At 55.5% G+C, this 19,005-nt stretch overlaps 2 protein-coding genes across 17 annotated transcripts in view; one reads left to right on the plus strand and one right to left on the minus strand.

Annotated features, from left to right (window-relative positions):
• Positions 1–3,074, plus strand: part of Phldb1 (pleckstrin homology-like domain, family B, member 1) — a 45,988-nt gene extending 42,914 nt beyond the window's left edge. For 10 of the 13 annotated variants that reach the window (XM_005378256.2, XM_005378257.2, XM_005378253.2 and 7 more), the window contains 3 exons: positions 758–843; positions 1,008–1,040; positions 1,726–3,074. In XM_005378256.2, the coding sequence (XP_005378313.1) occupies positions 758–843; positions 1,008–1,040; positions 1,726–1,866 (260 nt within the window). In that variant the 3' untranslated portion in view covers positions 1,867–3,074. The remainder of the gene's footprint in view (positions 1–757; positions 844–1,007; positions 1,041–1,725) is intronic. The other 3 variants (XM_005378255.2, XM_005378265.2, XM_005378268.2) reach the window with 1 other exon arrangement.
• A 168-nt stretch (positions 3,075–3,242) lies between these two features.
• Treh (trehalase (brush-border membrane glycoprotein)) lies at positions 3,243–17,484 on the minus strand. Of its 4 annotated transcripts, XM_005378273.2 has the most exons (17): positions 17,288–17,344; positions 16,310–17,148; positions 12,516–12,590; positions 8,868–8,968; positions 8,606–8,750; positions 8,441–8,528; positions 7,012–7,112; positions 6,786–6,878; positions 6,593–6,709; positions 6,365–6,487; positions 6,076–6,125; positions 5,756–5,950; positions 4,910–5,127; positions 4,544–4,655; positions 4,081–4,193; positions 3,800–3,850; positions 3,244–3,628 (listed from the first exon to the last, which is right to left on the minus strand). In XM_005378273.2, the coding sequence occupies exons 4-17, from the start codon at positions 8,926–8,928 to the stop codon at positions 3,482–3,484; spliced, it is 1,614 nt and encodes a 537-aa protein (XP_005378330.1). In that variant the 5' UTR covers positions 8,929–8,968; positions 12,516–12,590; positions 16,310–17,148; positions 17,288–17,344; the 3' UTR covers positions 3,244–3,481. The 4 variants fall into 4 exon arrangements, with proteins under 4 accessions (XP_005378326.1, XP_005378330.1, XP_005378327.1 ...); XM_005378269.2 differs by lacking the exon at positions 12,516–12,590 and having other exon boundaries at positions 3,243–3,628; positions 16,676–17,154; positions 17,288–17,484; XM_005378270.2 differs by lacking the exon at positions 12,516–12,590 and having other exon boundaries at positions 16,676–17,148; positions 17,288–17,484.
• Between the last annotated feature and the right edge of the window lie 1,521 nt (positions 17,485–19,005).

The following is a 19,005-nucleotide window of genomic DNA, read 5'->3' on the forward strand; positions in this document are numbered from 1 at the left end:
AGTTTAGTGATTAACCCAGCTTTTCCCGTGGGACTCAGGCTCTTGGGTGAGGAGGTCAGTCGTGTTGCCTGAGCAGGTTTACAACAGATACAGTGGCCCAGGCCCTGACCTTTCCCTCGTGCTCTCGCCCCTCTGCCTGCGTGGTGGCCCTGCTCTGGCAGGGTCCGCCTGCTTATGTCCCGACCCCATATCCACGTAGTTCAGAAATCAAAACATGTGAAGTGCCTAGGTCGGAAAGTATTCTACCTGTCAGTAATGTCTTGTGTATCCTCTAGGGTCTCTGTGGGAGACTAAACAAATGCGAACATATTCTCACTTTTTCCTATATAAGAGGTAGCGGACAATACATTGTTTACCACTTACTGTGCCTTAGGGGTCTTTCTATACCAGAAATATCTGTGTCTAGGTATTTATATTATATCACTGGCTCAAAGAACGAGTGCCTTTCTAATTTGATAGACGCGACCAAGGGTTTTACCAACTTGCATTCCCCGCGTTGTTTATTAGACTGCCTGTTTCTTCGCGGCCTTGCCGAAGTAAGGTGTGTGTTTTTGCTGTTCTGATGGGTGACGGTGATAATGCACTGGTGTGTGATGTACCTGTCTCTCATGGCGAGCGGGGCTCAGCGTTATCTAGATCTTCAGGCTCCCTGTGGGCTCTTGCGGAGCTCCTCGAGGCTGGGACCTGACGGAAAGCTCATGCCCTTGGCGCCCCTGCCTTGGCAGGCCTCCTCAGCCCGACCCCTTTCCCTCTGCAGACAAGCACGAGACGAAGCTGAAGGGGGTCATCTACTTCCAGGCCATCGAGGAAGTGTACTACGACCACCTGCGCAGCGCGGCCAAGGTCAGAGGCAGCGAGCAGCAGAGGGGCCGGAAGGGCGGCCCTGGGGAAGGGGCTGGGGGGGGCGGTCTAGGAGCTGAGCTACAGCCTGCCCTCTGCAGTGGGCACGGCCCAGTCCTTGTTCTTTTTGTCGACTTTCTCTTCCTCTCTCCCTCTCCCCTTCCCAGAAGAGGTTTTGCCACTTCACTATGGTGACCGAGGTACCCCGCCCCCCATTAACCAGCGCTATGCACATTAACGCTTCCTGCGCCCCCTCGCCCCTGCCCCGACTCGCCCTCCCTCTAACTTGCCTCAGGTCTGAGGGAGGGTGGAGCTTGAGTCTCCTTGCTGTCTCCTTCTCTGGAGAAGGCAGCAGGATGTCACCCTATGGGGACAGGCTGTGCAGAAGGGAGAGCAGACGAGGCGGAGGAGCCCCAGAGACTGCACTGGCATCGGGAAGTTAATAAGACGGGGTGTTTGAGGCTGGGGCCAGCCGCCCTCCCACCAGCCCTTCCATGCCTGCCCCAGCCTTGACTGCTGCTCTTGGCCTCAAATCCTTGTGTAGCTTTTCCTGTCTGCCGCTTCTTTTGCTGAGAGACTGACCTCACTAGAACAGCCCTTTGTGACTCATTCTCTTACATCCACCTGTGAACCTGGGGGTGCAGGGACCAGAGCCCCCGCCTGATATGCCCTTGCCGGGGTCCACAGGGCTGAGAAAACAGCACTGCCGTGGCATAAGAGGGGGAGCATTGGGTCACAGGAGTAGTGGGGCTGAGCTTAGGGCCATTTAGGACCCGGCCCCTGCACTCCAGGGCTTCCGGGGTCGTGAGGGGAAGGCGACTGGGAGGCAGGGTGTTCTGGCCTGTGTGAGCCCCATCTCGGGACCTTCCTCTCTTCCCTCCACAGAGCCCGAATCCAGCTCTCACCTTCTGCGTGAAGACCCACGACCGGCTGTACTACATGGTGGCCCCGTCTGCAGAGGCCATGCGCATCTGGATGGATGTCATCGTCACAGGGGCTGAGGGCTACACTCAGTTCATGAACTGACTGTCATGGGCCTCTCGGACCCCCTCCCCCAGCCCTAGGACCCCTGCCTGGCACCTGTTGCTGTGCTCACCCTGGAGATAGAGCCACGCAGTGGGAACCAGCCTCACAGAGGCAGGGCGTACCGAGCGCCACCGGGGCTTTCGTGCAAGAAGACTTCATAGTACTCTGTAAGGAGCTCAGTCCTGCGAGGTTCTGGGCTCAGAAGAGGGAAGCTGGGGAGGGCGTGTGCTGGCTCCTGGGAGCCCAGGACCTGTGAGATCTGTTCAAGGTTGTGCCTGGGCCCCGGGGCTGAAGAGCTGTCTGAGAATGCCTCAGCTCGGACCTGGTGCCTGCTCTCCCCAGCCTGTTTCCTCTTCGTAAAGGACGAATTATGGTACCAGAATCTGCCAAAGATCCCCTCTCGCCTCACCCCCTCGAGGGGCTGAGCAGAGCCACATCTGGAGTTGGGCAGCGGCTCAGGCAGCGTGCTCTGCCCTGCCCTTCTCCCCCATTTATACTTTTTATTACTCGGCCCAAAGGCCAGAGACCTCAAGCGTCAGCCTTGAGGTCCCAGCCCCATCCTCTTGTTGGAGACCCATCTCTCTGGTCTCCATGGTGACTTCTCCATTGCCATGGTAACATAGTACTAATTGCCACTGCTCCGCAGCTCAGCCCACTGCTTCAGCCGTGGGCCATCTGAGGGTACGTGCCGTCAACTCTCCAGCCCAGCCCCATGGGCACCTCGTGTGGGGGAAGGGACGAACACCTGCTCCCTGCCGGTGTCTCCCGCCCTGACGCACGGCCTGCTGCCCCCCGACTCACCTCTCCCTTCCACTGTGCCTTGCTTAGAGCCAGAAGGGAAGATGCTGGCGATCCCTAGCCAGAGGAGCAGTGCGGTGCACAGGAGAGGAAGCTAAAAGGGCCGTCCTCGGGTGCTGACAGAAAGGGAGGGTTGCTCAGCACTCAGCCGAAAGCCTGCGCAGGGGGGAGCTGCAGACGGAGGGCTCCGCGTTCCCGCCGCCTCCCCCTTCTGCCTCCGAAGGGTGATGGAAAAGGAGAGCGGAGGACCAGGCCTCAGCTGTCTGGCCTCAGCCCTTCGCGCCTTAACACTAAGTCCACCTCCCCTGCCCTTGTCCCCAGCACTGGCCCCGGACTACCTGGGCCCGGGCTGGGTGTTTTTCAGTATTTGTAAGCATTTCAGCCGAACAATAAAGCATTTGGACTATGTACTTGTATGGGGTTGGGGTGCCTGGGGCGAAAGGGCTAGCTTTGCCCCTCAGAAGAGGACATCTTGCCCTGTAAAGATGCCAGGAGGGGCTTGGGTCCCAGCCACTGGCGTGCATGTCATGGCTCTGCCATAGATACACGTTGGCAGAGGACAAGCTGGGAGGTAAGAAGCGGAAGGAAGGGAAGGTGCGTTTTTTCCAGTACCTGGGATCGAACCCAGGGCCTTCTATGTTTATGTTTTATTTGAGACAGGGTCTCTTGCCCAGGAGAGTGGGATTACAGTCCTGCACTGCCGCACTTGGCTGGGTGCAGAGGTTTAATGAGGCAGGAGCTGGAGCAGATCACGTGCTGCCAGACGGGTGGGCGTGAAGCCACCCTCCTGGTCAGTCCTTGTGGCCACCGTGGTCAGTCACAGGAAGCCCAGCAGGAGGTGGAGCAGAAAGGCGGCCACCAGGCAATGGGGGATCAGGAAAGCCAACTGGGTCCCTGAAGTCAGCCGGTCCCCATAGTGGTCCATTAGTATCAGGGCTACTCCATTTGTCCAGCCGAACCCCTCCTGGAGAGAGGCAGGGCCGGTGGGCCAGTCTGTGGGAGTCCCAAGCCCTGTTTTGGGGACATGCAGTCTCTTCCCCGCTTGGGATACCAAGGAGCACTGACGAGTCTTCCCCGTGCAGGTGGGCTTGGGGTGACCCAGCCAGGGTTCCCTGTGAGGTGTAGGTCAGCTCACCTGAACTTCATACTCCCCTCCGCCGCCCGGCTGTCCATTGCTGATGTCATACTGGGGAGAAAACCGAGACGAGGTTATGCACTGTCCCCAGCCCCAGGGCAGCAAACCACCGGAGTCCCCTGGGGAGAAGCTGCTCTCCCCAATGCCTGCCCCTGCAGTGCCCCCAAATGCCCACTGGGTGCCGCCACAGCCCTGGCCAGGCTGCCCTGAGCTCTGCAAAACCTACCACTTCCCACCTCGCCTGGGGAGAAGGCTCGGTGGGACAGCCCCTGTCAGCTCACCTTCTCGTACATGGCTAACTTTTGTGAGTAGACGTCAAAGTTGGTTCGGATCCAATTCTGGGCCAGCTGGAAAGCCACTTCTTGGGTCTGAGGTGAGTGTGACTTGGCCAAGCCTAGACGCCAACCCAGCAGGACCTGAATCTCCAGAGCCCCCACCCCAGGCGGAACAGAGGCCAGGCCTGACTGTCCCCAAGGAGGGAAAGAAGCCGGGCCCTGAGACCTCCTCCCTGGAGCCACAGGCCGAGCTGCCCGAGATCCAGCGCCTGGGTTTGGAGGGAGGGAGGAGGCTGGTCCCACGGACAGGCGGGGTGGACCTATTTGCTGATGGGGTCGGGGCACGAGACAGGAGCCAGAGAAAGGACGAGGGGCCCCGCAGCCCTGTTCACGCCTCCCAGCACCAGGGCGGCCGAGTCCTGCACGCTGGGTTTGGTCCCTGGCAGGTGCGCCCTGCCTGCCTCCCTACCTCTGATGACCAGGTCCTGCAGGGGCGCCCAGCCATTGGGGAAGTCCCACTGCTGTCCTGTGTTCCGGACAGAGCTCGGGATGCCATACTGGTAGGTCAGGATCTGGCTGTCCTGGAAGGTTCCAGGCATTGCTGTGACAGTGGGTGGAGCCTGGACAGGGAGCCAGGACCCTGGGCCCTCAGGAAGCCAACCGTGCCCCTTCGGCCCGGCTCTCCTTGGCTCTCTGCTGTCCCCTGGTGGCCACAGCAGGACCAGCAGAGTAAGACAGGCACAGGTAGTAAGGGGCTGTTCCTGCCAGGTCTCTGCTCAGAGTCAGGAGGGGGCTGTTCTACTCCACGGGCCACAGCTGCCCACTGTCTCCTCACCTGTAGGTATTTCAGAGCCTTGTCCACAACACCAGGGTCAGAGAAGCAGCCGGCCCAAAGCGGGGAGAGGTTGGATGGATAAAACTCAAAGTTTTTCTTTCCGTTCTCAAGGTTGTAGTCGAACCAGGCACCCTTCTGCTCATCCCACAGGACAGCCTGCATGGCAGCCAGGCGCTGGTCCCGCAAGCTTTTGTACCTGGCAGCCTGGACGTTGTCCCCTGGAAGGCACTGCCTTTAGACCGAGCCAGCCATTGGGCCCCACGCCTTGGATGACTCTACTTCGTGTTTTGTTTTTGTTGTTTGTTTCGTGGTGCTGGGAATGAAGCCCTGGGTCTTGTTCACGCGTGGCGCATGCTCTGCGGATCTACACTGCCAGCCCCAGCTCTACCTTGGCTTCCTCCATGTGTATTTCTCCTCCACTGCTAAGGAACCCTGAGGCCCGAGGGGCTGGGTCTCCCTGTAGCCCACACTTCCTGCTTGTAGTTTGCAGAGTCCCTGAGCAGTAGTGTGTCCCTGGGGTCCATCTTCCACAGGACACTGGCCCTGTGAATTTCCTGGCTCTGAGGGACCCAAGGGGCAGCGCCGGGGAAAGGGAGTGGAGGGTGTTCGGCTGCGCAGACTGGAGTGTTTTCCCCAGGCCCTAGAGACCGTCGTGGGAGGAAAGGGAGGGAAGTCAGCGTGAGGATGTGGTAGCTCTGTGCCTTGTACCCCTGGGTTGATGTACAGTGTTAGCACCGGCCTCCTGGAGAGGCTCTGAGCACCTGGAAAGCCCTTTAACCTATGGAGCTACCAGCGATTCCACTGTGAAGGTGGGGCCACTGGCCAGCGCCTTCCCCCAGTGCTCACCCAGTCTGGCGTAGAAGCTGCTCATCAGCTCCTCTGCCTGGCACAGGAAGGCGTTCAGGTCAACTGGCACCTGTTTGCTGGTGTGGATGCTGCTGAGCAAGTCGAGGTTTGGGCTTCCCACCAGCCAGCGGGAAGAGAAGTCCCAGCCTGACTCAGCCCCAGCCTTGAGCTCGGCCCACAGAGCCTCTCGCTGCCCTGTAGGACAGAGGGGGGGCCCAGGCCAGGCCTGGCTGCAGGATAACCTAGCAGCAGACCAAGGCCTGACGTGTGCCTCAGAGGTGCAGCTGCCACCCCTTGCCCTCCTTCCTGGTGCCGCTCACCTTCCGGCAAGGTGTTTGCCAACTCCTCGTCTTTGCTATAGGACTCCGGCCTGGCAGAGGGGAGAGACGGGCAGCTTGGCACCAGCAGGGACTGAGCCCTCTGCTCAAGCAGAAAGTCCAGCCCTCTTGATTCAGCCGCCCAGGAGCCCCACAGCCCTGGGTGGCCGAGTGCACTCAATGTCACATCTGAGAGGGGGGACTAAATCCCTCTTCTTCCAGCCCTGTCTTCTTGACGCTCGTGCTAGAGTGAATGGCAAGAGACTGACACTCGGGCTGGGCCGTTCCTCACCTGGGTCCCCCATAAGGGACATAATAGCGATTCAGGATGTAGCTCTCTCCTCCCAAGTTCACAGAGACGGTCCTGTTCACAGTCCAGAAGTCCAGTTCCAAGGCTAGGGTCTCGATGTTGTCCCTAGGATGGAGTCCCGTGTGCTACACCTTAGCCTGGGCAAGCCCTCCCCCTCCCCCGGTCTCAGGGAGGGGGTGGCCTGCAGGGCAGCAGAGGAGAGGCACCCACTGCAGGAAGGTGGTATTGCTGGTGTGAGCGATGTACCGATCCATCATGAGGGTCAGGAGCGGGGGCTGGCTCCGTTGCAGGTAGTATATGCGTCCGCCGTTGGGGATGTGCCCGTAGCTGCCGAGACAGGGGCCCGCTGAGGCATCCTCTGCCCAAGCCCCTGGCACACCGGCTTCTCCAGCCCTCCTCTTACGTCTTGACCAGGTCCAGGAAGTTCTGCAGCATGCCCCTCACCGTCTCGGCCATCTCAGACAGGAGCAGACCCTCCATGACCCAGTAGGAGTCCCTGGGGAAGGGCAGACAGGCATCACCCCACTGCTACCCCCGGCCCCACACACCAGGCTGGCAGAGCACTGGCTGAGAGTTCCCTAACATGGCTGGCCCCATAGGACCCCCTGCTCTTGGGCCTAGGTACTAACCAGTAGTAGAACTCGACAAAGCGCCCGCCGGGAACAATGAAGGGGTGTTCTGAGTAGATCAGAGAAAATCGCTCGGGGTGGCTGAGAACTTCTGGCTTTATCTGGAGTCAGGAGAGAGGGACAGCGGGGGGTGGGGCTGCAGGAGGCTCGGCATGGAGGCGCTGGCCCCATAGCTGTGGGGCCAGGCTGTGTCTGCTGCTGCGCAGCTGTGTGGTCAAGGACCAGCTGCTGAAGCCTGGGTGTCCTCACCCTGCCCCCCCATGTGCCAGCCTCCGCCTCCCCCTGATGGTGTGTAGAAGCTGACCACGCAGCTTGGCACTGGACAGGTGTTACGGCTGGTATCTAGATGTCCCCCAAAGTCTCACTTCTTTTTAGAGGTGGCTGGATCTATGGTGTGTGACGCTGGGGTCAAAGGTGTGTGATTACTGAACTACAGTCCACTGATTGGTTCGGCACAGTTCTGAGGGTGGACAATGGAAGCCTCTCCCTGGACCCGAGTGCTAAGGGCAGGAGCCTGGACGGAATATAAGCGACAGAAAGAGGGCTGCCGGGACTGCTTGTGGCTTGCTGCTTTTTCTTCTTTGCTACCTTCTGCCTGCCATGAACAGTTTCTCCTCTGCAATGCCCCTCTGCCACGCCACCTGCCTGGCAGCCAGCCAACTACGGACTGAAACCTCTACGGACTGAGCCAAACCTCTCCTCCTTTAACCAAAAGGAGGGCCAACCCCCACCCCCTTCCCCAGGCGTGATGGGTGTGGAGGACAAGAGCAAGGGCAGGAGCAGCGTGGGGCCTGTGGGGCCCGTCAGGTCCGCTCTCTCCCCTTCCCACCGCTCCCAGGTGTGCGTGGCTTCCGTGAGCAGCTCAGCCTGCCTCATCATTTTGAGGGATCAGGTGGGTTCCCGAGGGGCCCAGCTGGCAAAGGAGCCCTGAGCAGCCCTCCATGCCGGGAGCACCGGGCCACAGGTGCTGAGCAGGGGGAGGGGGCAGGTGGCCTGGGTAGCTGTGGGCAAACCGTGGGCTCTCAGAGCCTCAGAGCAAGGGGAGAAAGTCCCTGGGGACTGTGCTGAGCATGGGCAATGACACGCAGTTACTGTCCCCGAGCCAGAGCCTGGCCCAGGCCCTCAGGAGAGGAGAGAGCCTGGCAGGAAGTGAGGCTTTGCTCATGTGGCATTGGAGGAGGGGGCGGGCAGCCTGGAGGGGGCAGGAGAGGCTGGCGAGACTTCCTGGAGGAGGTGAAGGTGAGGAGCAGATGCTCCCCTGACCTCGGAAGTGCTTTCTAGAGGGCTTCCATTCCAGGAGCAAGTGGGGAGCGGCTGTGTTTTCGGGAAACATCTGTATTCTGGGGTACTGTGGGTCCCCAACAGGTACAGCTCTCTCCCATCTCCAGTACTGTGGGTCAGCCCTGGCTCAGGCCCAGGACACTGCTACCTTCTTTCCCAGCTTCTTCCAGATCTGGTGCAGCTGCTCTGCCCAGGTGCGCAGCTTGGGGTCAGAGATCTTCTGCAGAAACTGGGGGCTGCAGGAGCACACCGCAGGGTTCAGGACGGCAGCCCTGTCAGCAGGGCCTTCTCCTGTCCTCTGTCCAGGTTGTACCTGTCTTTCCAGTCCTCAGGGGTCCAGGGCAGCAGCTCCTGCCCCACGGGCTGGAAGTATTGCTGGACAAACTCCTGCAGCTGCTGCTTGGGGATGCTATGGTTGTAGACCGCGGCCAGCGTGCTGAAACTCTGCAGGACTTGGTCTGGAGAGCAGCAGGCAGGGAGGGGTCAGCAGTGTCCCCACGCCCTGTGTGATCAGAGGCACCTGCCCGCAACCCTGCCATCTTTGGGTAAAGCTTCAGAAGATGAGGTGGCCTCACCTGGAGCTGCAGACAGTGACATATCCACAAACTGCTTGTCGTCAGGGTAGAGCTTGGCCATCTGAACCTGATGCAGGAGCTCCCCGTGGCAGTAAATCTGGCTGCAGAGACAGCAGGGAGAAAGCGGGTCAGAAGAGAGGACAAGGTTCCTGGACAGCCTGCTCAGAGTATGTTCTCTGGGGCTGTGCAGGCGTGCGTGGGACACCTGTGTGCTGTGGCGGTAGTTTGCAGGTGGCAGTGAAACACAGCTGAGAATGAGCAGGTGCTTGTATGGTACAATTGCTGAGCCCACACTGGCTGATCTTTAGAGACAGCACGGGGCACCTGGGGGCAGGAAGGAACTTAGCACTCTAATCAGCAACATGTCAGAGGCCTGGCAGAGACCAAGTCTGCACAGTAGCCTCGTGTGCAAGGGATTATGGCAAACGTCTGTGAATTGTACCATGTAGAGATTGCTGAGATCTTCGATCAGAACATTTGTAGACATAGATGTAAAAGAGACACCAGTGAAAGAGAATTACTAGCTTACTCTGGAGCATTCAGTGAAACAGCTCCATGACTTCGGGACATGAAATAATCCTGACACTCAAAACGCCTGTGATGCTTGGTGATGTCCAGGTCCCACTCTGATAAAGAAGGCAGCACTGGCCGGGCGTGGTGGTGCACGCCTGTAATCCCAGCACTCGGGAGGCTGAGGCAGGAGGATTCTTGAGAGTGCGAGACCAGCCTGGGCTACAAAGTGAGCTCAAGGCCAGACTGAACTACATAGTGAGACCCTGTCTCAAAAAGACAAAAAAAAAAAAAAAAAGCAGGCAGCGCTGGGGAGCTCCTCTTTGTGGTGGCGATGGCTCCCTCAGGAACACACTGCATGTCACGCAAGCGTGTGGCCCTTTCTGTCTGCAGCAGGCAGTGCTTTCCCTCAGGGCCAGCTTGGGAAGCCACATGGGGTGATGATAAGTCCTGGGGCCACCTGGGGGCACTCTGTGAACAGCTCTTCGTTGACCAGGGGAAAGCTGCTGGGTTTAGGGGTGGATGTGGTATATTATCTGAAAGGTGAAGATGCTTTGAAGAAAGTAGGAAGAATCAGCCTACGGGACTGAACTGTGTGCTGCTTTTGCAGGGATGACAGAAATGAATGATAAAAGCCACCATATTTGGGTTTTTACTGACTCATAGGCAGTAGCCAATGGCCTGGCAGACGGGCAGTGAAAAATTTGACCTTTAAAGGGACACCTGAACTGGGCATAGTGGTACACACCTGTAATCCCAGCACTTGGGAGGCTGAGGCAGGAAGATTGCTGCAAGTTCAAAGCCAGCCTGGGCTACAAAGTGAGCTCAAGGCCAGCCTGAACTGCATAGTGAGACCCTGTCTCAAAAAGACCAAAAAATAAAAAATAAATAAACAAGGGACACCTGTGTGGGCATAATCCTGTGGAAAGCACTACCGGTGCTTGGGGATGGGCATTAAAGTAGCTGTACGTAGCTGGATGTAGATGCAAATTCTGTAAGATATTATCTTGGAATGGATGATATTGTATCAATGTGGACTTTGGGGTAACTTTTCCTCAGATCAAGAAATACCGTATATAGCTGGGTGTATTGCTGTACATCTATAAACCCAGTACTCCTGAGGCTGAAGCAGGAGGGTGCTGTGAGTTCGAGGCCAGCCTGGGCTGCATAGTGAGTTCAAAATCAGCCTGAACTACATAATGAGACCCTCTATAAAAAGAAACAAAGACAGACAGACAGTGTACAAGAATGGGTAAAGGGATACCACGTCTAATGGTCATGTCATGTGGTGAGGACTCTTCAGAGTGGCTCAACCTATTCAACACTGATTGTCTGCAGTGGGGAGACAACGGCCTGAGAGACGGCTTACACACCTTCACAAGAGTGTGGTCACACTCAACCCAAGGGGGCAAAGGAAGGGCCCCCTCTGCACGGATTCCTCTGTTATCCGGGCGGATCTTGGGGAAGCGGGCCGCTGGTATGACTGTACAGCTCCCACCCCCCTTCACTGAGATACATTTCTTTCTACCTTACACAGTGGTCCCAGGACCAGAGCCTTTTGTGGGTGTCAGAAGCAGGGATGGTTCCCAAGCAAGGAATTCCAAGTGTACCCTGAAACCTCCCTGCAAGAATTCTGAAGCGTCCCTGGGGTGGTGGGTTCAACCCATCTAGCTACGGTAGCCTATCAGGGAAACAGCTGTGCTGCCTGGAGCCTGAGGCGGCCCGCTGATTCTGCTCCTTTGCACCCCTATCTCCTAGCAAGGGCTGAGAGGGAGCGCTTGCTAGACTCACACTGCTACCAGCAGTCTGGACCAGCGCAGGGGGTGAACCTAATGTCCCTTGCAAAAGTGGAAAAGCTTGTAAAAATCAGCATCAGGAGGACAGGAGGAGGAACAGTAGCTCAGCGTTGTGCAATGGGGAAAATCCAACATCGCACTGCTGCCTGGAGAGACGTGGGACTAGCGAATGGCATCGTCCCTCAGTGCGATTACACAAGCCTGAAGGGAAAGGGCCAGGCATCGGCCAAGAGCACCCCTCCTTTCAGCCCCAATGACGTCCAATGGCCACCCACAAAACCAGGCAGCGTGGCTCCGATGCCCTGGTCATACGGTAAGGTGATGAGCAGGACCAGCTGCGGAGGACTGAGTGTACCTGTGGGAATGTGCCAGTCGTTTGACTCAGGTTTAGGTTCCATCTCCTAGAAAGGAGGGCAGAGCATTTGGAAGAGAATTTCCCGGAGCTACTCCCTACCCGGCCCTTGGACTGTGCGTCAGATTAATCACTGCAACTGTAAACCTTGGTAATTAAATGCTTAGAAAGCCCCTGGGTCTAAGGCACAAAATAGAGCAGCGGCAGCATGGCCCATGCCACTGTGTGCCACACGGGCAAATGCGGACAGACAGCTCTTCACACAGTGCAGGAGGGCTGTCTAATGGAATTAGAGCTGCAGGCACCATCCAGGCTGCCCAGACTCTCTGGGGAGCAGCTCCGTCCTTACACAAGGAAGGCTGTGGGACACCTTCAGCCATATGCAAACTAAGTTACCTCTCAGTGTGACAGTGACTTTTGAGGCACAAAACATATATCTCGTTGCTCTAAGTCTTCAGTACACAAAGGCAAACAACGTACAGGGCAGATCAAGCCACACTGATTTAGCGTCATGTTTTCCTGATGGGAGTAGAAGCCTCCAAACAGCAAGCACACTGCTTAGCTCAGAGCTGCACCCACAAGCAAACAGCTCTGGGGCCCGTCGAGAGCTGCTCTAGGCCACGGTCCGGGTGGCAATGGAAGCGAACAGCTTCTCGCTCGCATCCGAAGCCAGTCCTAGGGGAAAGGAGGCCACCTACTCTTGGACACAGTGACTCTGTGTCCTCAGCTGCACGTTCCTGTATCGCCCGTGCACGTTTTATCACAGCCACTGCCTTAACTCTGAGAGCATTTTCAGCCATCACCCAAGGCGTTCTAGGTAGTTGAGGTTTCAAGGTTCTCTCATGTTCTTTCTTCAGTTTTAGGGGTAATTTCTAATAATGTTTGACAGCAAGCTAATCATTACCCCTCTACTGGAAATTCTCTACTCCAAAGTCTTGGGAGTCATGCTGGGAGGTGCGCCAGGCCCACTGTCTCTCCCAGGCGTCTCACCAGTCTCCCCTTGGAAGGTCCAGTGGTCACTCCCTGATGGCCATGTGAGGTGTCATGCGCCTCTGCTTCATCACACTGCACGGGGGAAATGTTCTCACGTCAGATGAAGCATTCACTCCCATAACACAAGCAAGTCAGGGGGCTGGGGATTTAGCTCAGCGGCATAGCACCTGCCTGGCAAGTGCAAGGTCGTGAGTTCGATTCCCGGTACAGGAAAAAAAAACAAAACCAAAAAAAAAAAAAAAAAAAAAATGCAAGCAAGTCAAAGGGACACAACCACTCCATACAAAGTCTGTCCGGATGGGGGCTGGGAGTGTGGCACAGTGGCAGGGCTTTCATTCAGCACAAGCTCCTGGGTTGGATCCTCACCACCAGAACATAAATAAAACCTGTTAAAATGTACCTGTTTTCATCCAGACTTTTAGCTAAACCCCATCAACCTTAATTCCTCCCGGCGGCCCCTGTTAGAGCAACACCAGTAGGTTTTCCTTCCATGATGCTTGGTGGGGAGGCCATTCTGGCTATAAATGTGGAGGTTCCCACGAACCCCTCAGATCCAAGCAGACTTTGTTTCCCTTTCCATGAGACATTTGGGTGAGAGAGAAACAATCACTTCACAAAGAGCCTGTTTAAATGTTCCACTTTCATCTGAACTTTCATTTTGACTCAACCGACCCTTGCATTTTTACATCCTCTAAATTTAACTGTAGAACTCACTAGGGCTACAGCAGCCAGGAAGGCTTTGCTGTCAGCTTTGGTACCGCAGTGCCTGGGCTCGCTCCTGTGTCAGGAGCTGGAGCCTGTACTCTGACTGAGTAGGCTTTACGCATGGCCCATCTCTTCCGTACACTTTAGCTGTTATATATAATAATGTATAGGCATTGTACCTTTTGCTTTTTTCTTACTAGCCTGTATTGCCTTATGCATAATCGAGTCACCTTCCCAGGAACTAGGATTATCTCTGTTTGTTTGTTTTTTGTCTTTTTGATACAGGGTCTCGCTATGCAGTTCAGGCTGGCCTTGAGCTCACTTTGTAGCCCAGGCTGGCCTCGAACTCACAACCATCTTCCTGCCTCAGCCTCCCTAGTGCTGGGATTACAGGCATGCACCACCACAACCGGCTTGGGATTATCTCTAAATCCCACTAAGAAGGAATTCTGATTTCCAGTTAACTGAATGCTGAGCGACTGATCTTCAATAGCACAAGGAACCTGTAACCACCCAGGAAATAAAATTTCCTTGCCCCAAGACTTTTCATCCCTGCCTCCCCCAAATCACACGTTTCAAAGAATCTGCATCATTCTCACAAATCGTACATTTTTTTCTGATACCGACTGCAATTTAATTCTGGATCTCCCATCTGGAGTTACTGCAGACACCCACACAGTTTGAGAGCACTGTCCCCGGAGAGACTGCCAGCTACAAGTTCAGGGGTTCCCGGGCCAACCACACTCCTGGCCAACTGGCTATAAATGTGGAGGTTCCCATGAACCCCTCAGATCCAACGATTTGCTGGAACAACTCAGGAGAGCACTATACCGACTACTACAGTTGTATTAGAAGGACAGAAATCAGGACCCACCAAACGACATACATAGGGTGAGGTTGGGGGACCCTGGGCTTTGGGCCCTTCTTGTGGAATCACCATGTCTCACCCTCCTGGCTCATCTGTTCTCCTCACCTGGGAAGCTCCGCCTGTCTCTGGGGTCCAGAGGGTTTCCCGCTATTGTTGCTGCTGTTGTTCATGTGCTTTGTTTTTATTTTTGTGGTACTGGGGTTTGAACCTAGGGATTTGCACATGGTAGGCAAGTGCTTTACCTCGGAGCAACACCTCCAACATTTATTTCTTTAAATTTTGGGACAGGGTCTTGCCAAGCTATCCAAGCTGACCTTGAACTTGGAATCCTCCTGCCTCAGCTCCCCTAAGTAGCTGGGATTATAGGTGTGCCCCTTCACCCCTGGCATGGTCCAGAGTTTTTATTACTTTCCATTATATAGTTATTACTGATCGAATCATTGGTTGTGTGATTGAACTCAATCTCCAGTCACCTTCCCTTTCCTGAAGATCAAGAGGTTGAGCTGATGTTGTGGTTCAAAGCTCCAACCTTTAAACACATGGTCCATATTTCTGACATAGCCCACGCCCACCTTGGGTCCTATCCCAAGTAGAAGCTACCAAAAGATCCACTCCAAGTCACCTCATTGGCAGAAACTATCAAGGCCTACCATGAACCACAAAGACAATCTTGGTACTTAGAGTGTCAAGGGCGTAGAGGTCACCCCCCAGGAACCCAGGACGAAGACCACACGAACTCTTAATCATGCAGCCGGTGGCTGATGTAGCGAAGGCTTGCTTGGTTCACACCCTGCATGTTTTTGATTCCCTGGGACCTTTGACCAGGCCAGATACTTTATGCTATAGTATGATTTATTGAGTGGGCCTTTGGCCACCCAATATCAGTCTGACCTTTGGCGATCTGGAGACCAAGTAACAAAGGTCACCCAGTCAGGTACTGCAGGCTCTAGGACTGACCCCCGAGAATGGCTTGACACCAAGACTCAGGGGGTGCTCTGCTTGGCGACACCCTGGGTGTGTGGCCACACTCTGTGGCTGGAGAAAGGAAGTGCTGTTCGTGTCGATCCCTTGGGAGACGGAGCTGACCTTCTCCTGGACTCTGCCCTATCTATCGGTTGCTGCTTTTGATGGCTTTCATAGGTGTCTTCACGGAAATAAGCCATCACCATGGGAATTATTAGCTGGTGAGTCTGTTCTTTCTACACACTTGGTAAACAACCAAACCCTTGCCCAAACACTTGATCACGCAGCCCTTCCGGACTCCAAATTACAGCTGCTCAGGACAAAACCTATGAACCACTCCAGATGCATCCTTTTCTTTCTGAGTCCACAGTCAATCATCAACAAGTCTTAAAAGCGCAGTCTTCAAAATGTATCCGCTACTGAACCACTCGGCACCATCTCCAGTCCTGCGCCTGGAGCACGAGCCGTGGTCCCCTCTTCCTTGGACCCCTTTCTGCCTCCGGGCCTGCTCCCACCTCTGTCCCAGTGTGAGGGCCTTGTTCCTAATGCTTGAAAGGTGCCCCAGGGCCTTTGCATTGCAGTTGCCATGCCTGCACCTTCTCTCAGGTCAGCTCAGGGAAGTTCCCTCCACAGTTCTGCTCACACAGCCCCTCTCACTTCACCAATGTCTTTTGCTCACTCTGGCTGGAGAGCAACACACTGTGAGCTGTGCTTCTCTCCCTATTCAGCTGCTGCTTTTCCTCTTCTTGCGAGAGCTGGGGGCGCAGTGGGGTGGTGAGACCTCTGAGAGTCTGCATGAGCACAGGGGGCAGCGTCCTGGGGGGAGCAGGGAGGCTCACTCATCTCTGCATTTGCTGAGGGAAGCTGGGGCTCAGGAAGGAGGCGGGACTTGCCCCGGGCCCAGAGAGGGCATCAGGACCAGGCCTTGAACCCAGGTGCCCACACCCAGGCTCTGAGGCTCCATCACCCCCAGGCCAGGGACGCTGGGCAGAAGGTTTGCTGACACCCTGAGCCCAGCCCTGCTGGGGTGAAGGAGCCGCTGGAGGGTGGGGTGGGCGCGGGCCGCAGGCTGTGGGCTGGTTTCTGGGCCAGCCTCAGTCTGTCCGTCCCAGGCCGGGATGCGGGTGCAGTGCCTCACATGGAGCATGCTACCCAGGAAGACCTCTTTTCTTCCCGTCCCTCTGAAGCACTGACCCTCAGAGTGTGAGGCCTCACCAGGCCTTGCCCCCTATCCCAGCCTTGCCCACATGCTTACCTCTCACAGGGTGGGGGCAGGGCTTCTTGGGACCTCAGCCCCAGCCCCAGCCCCAGCAGAAGGAGCAGGGGCAGCTCCCAGGTCCTCACGGGCATGGCAGCACAGAGCTTCACGGAATGAGCAAGGCTGGGCTCCTCTCTCACCTGCCTATGCCAGTCTGCCAAAGTCCAGGCTTCCAGGCGTGGCCGCTGATGGGATGAGGTTGGCCCGCACGTGGGCTTGTCCCTCCTCCCCACTGGCCACATCCGCACTGCCTCTGCATTTTGCCTTTCTCCTTTCTCAGCCTCCGCTGCCCTCTGCTCAGCCTCCCTTCAGAGTCGGATGGGTGGGGCTGGGGCAATGGGCCCCTGAGGGCTGCATACCTACCAGTTCGCTGCCGGCTCTTGGCTGGCCCCTAAGCCGATAGCCTCACAGGATGACCCTCTCTTTAACATGTCGAGCAAAGTGGCTGAGGATTCCGGCCTCACTGGTGTAGGCAACTCAGGGACTCTCAGAGAAGCAGCGGGGGCACAGACCAGCCTACTGTGTAAGGAGGGGTCAGGAAGCTCCACTGCAGACGTGACATTCGCACTGGGTGTGGAAGATCTGAAGATCGCTCGGGCGTTCGTCCAGGGGATGGCTGGAGACTGGGCCAGCGTCCCCGGAGCATGCTGTGAAGGCACCGCTGAGAGGCTCCGCCTGGCTCCACTGAACTTGGCGTTCACGCAGCGGATTGGGGAGACGAGCGGGAGGGACGCGTGGGCCGCAGTCTGTGAAGGGCCCTTGCCAAGCCAAGCAGCAGCCGGTTCAAGTTTGTGGTTTAGAGCAGCAGGGTTCCATCTGCTTTCCGAAACTCCTCTCTGCATCTGGGAAGATGGGTGGAAGGGGTGGAGCGGGCGGGACAGCAGCAGGCGAGTACCGGGGTAAGGGATGGGGGAGGGTTCCCGCCTCAGGCCTGAAAGAATGGGGAGCTGCGGGGAGCTTACTGCCAGTTGTTACCTGAGTTTGGTGTGGCATCTGTTGAGGAGGTCAGTTGTGCCTGAGCCGTGTTTGTCGCTGTTAAAAGAAAAACTTAAATTTAGCAGTGTTCGGACAAAGAAATGATTCATGAATCCGGCAGCACCCTGAAAACAGTAAAGGCTCAGAGTTCGAGCCAGCAAGCAGGAGGCAGTATTTATGGAGAGGAAGAGGAACTGACACGCAGACAGGGCCTGATGGATTAGCACTGGGTAATTGCCAGATGGAGAAGTGGCTGACCACTAACCGGGCTGTGATTGGCTGAAAGTTCAGCTGCTGTGATTGGCTGAGTCTTTTTTTTTTTTTTTTTTTTTTTTGGTCCTTTTGAGACAGGGTCTCACTATGCAGTTCAGGCTGGCCTTGAGCTCACTTTGTAGCCCAGGCTGGTCTCGAACTCGCAACGATCCTCCTGCCTCAGCCTCCCTAGTGCTGGGATTACAGGCGTGCACCACCACGCTCGACTCTTGCCTATTTGATAGGAAGCAGCTTTATACCAAATTTAATTATTTTCCCCATCTTAGTCAGCCTCTAAATTTTAAGAGATTGACCAAAACCTTGGACATTGACATTAGTTTCTATCACCACGGTGAAGGACTTCTTTGGTCTCAGTATGGAATTTGCAATTCACAATATCAAGTTAGTTGGCTAATTCTTTTATGGTTTTGTTAAAATTAAATGAGACCTTCTGACCTACAAAGGATGGCTGCATAGGAGCATTTAGGACCACTGAGGGGACACGATGTATTCGGAGACTATTAGGACGGTTATCAGAAGGACACTAGCAGCCTCTGAGGTACACAGGAGCATCCCTGAACCTCAATAAAGCAAAGCAGACAATTGAAAGTTCAGACAATAAAGACAGTTCCGCGGTGTTTGAGTCCAGTAGGTCACAGCTTTTGCTTGGGGCATGATGGCAGTTAAGGACCATGGCTCACTGTAAAGTCACCTGGTTTAAAGAGCCATCCATTTTTGTTGCTAGCTTGGGAATGGCGGTGATAATAACCTGGGCAGCCAGGAAGAGAGACATGAAGATTAGAATCCCGTGGAATAGCCAGTCTTGCCACCCACCATTCAGTATGCCTGTTCCTGAGATGGAATCTCATTATCTCCCACTCATAACTCCCGATACCAGCCAGTAGTGCAAGGCTTTAATGCCAAAGTGTATTTTCACCAGGCTTCACGATTAGGAGCGCAGGTCTTACAGCAACTATTTCATAAAGGTTCAGTTATGTTTTCCAGTGGGAGGAGAACTGACGGCCGTCATTCAGCGATACCTTTGACCAAGGCAATCTAGTTAGTTGGATGCCTTTGTGTTTGTAATACTTTTCACCACTTGTCCAATGAAACGAATACCTCCGTCAGTAAGGATTTCAGCAGTAATGTCTCATAAGGGAAACATTTTTTTAAGGTAGAAATGTTTATTTCAGCTCCCAGTTTGTAGAGGTTTCAGTCCATAGTCAGTCCATGGCCTGGAAATACAGTTTCTAATGACCTTTTCACTGTTATTACAGCACCAGACTTCCTTCACAGGCGGCTTTTACATAGCCAAAAACCATGTGTGGAGGTGGCAACGGCGTAAACTCCATCTGTAAATGTCCAAATGATCTGGCAAGTGCTGGCTATGCATCATCTGAGGTTTTGGTTTTACTAGAATTATGGGTTTGACAAACCGAACAGGGGTGTGGCTTTCTACTAAGTCT

The sequence above is a fragment of the Chinchilla lanigera genome, unplaced genomic scaffold (assembly GCF_000276665.1).
Source record: "Chinchilla lanigera isolate Chin_1 unplaced genomic scaffold, ChiLan1.0 scaffold00011, whole genome shotgun sequence".
NCBI classification, from domain to species: Eukaryota; Metazoa; Chordata; class Mammalia; order Rodentia; family Chinchillidae; genus Chinchilla; species Chinchilla lanigera.

Coding starts and splice junctions, on each gene's coding strand:
- Treh (XM_005378269.2), bottom strand. Junction 7,113..8,440: donor GGAAGAAGCTGGGAAAGAAG/GTAGCAGTGTCC, acceptor TCCTGACTCCAG/ATAAAGCCAGAAGTTCTCAG. Junction 5,951..6,075: donor GGCAAACACCTTGCCGGAAG/GTGAGCGGCACC, acceptor TCTGTCCTACAG/GGCAGCGAGAGGCTCTGTGG.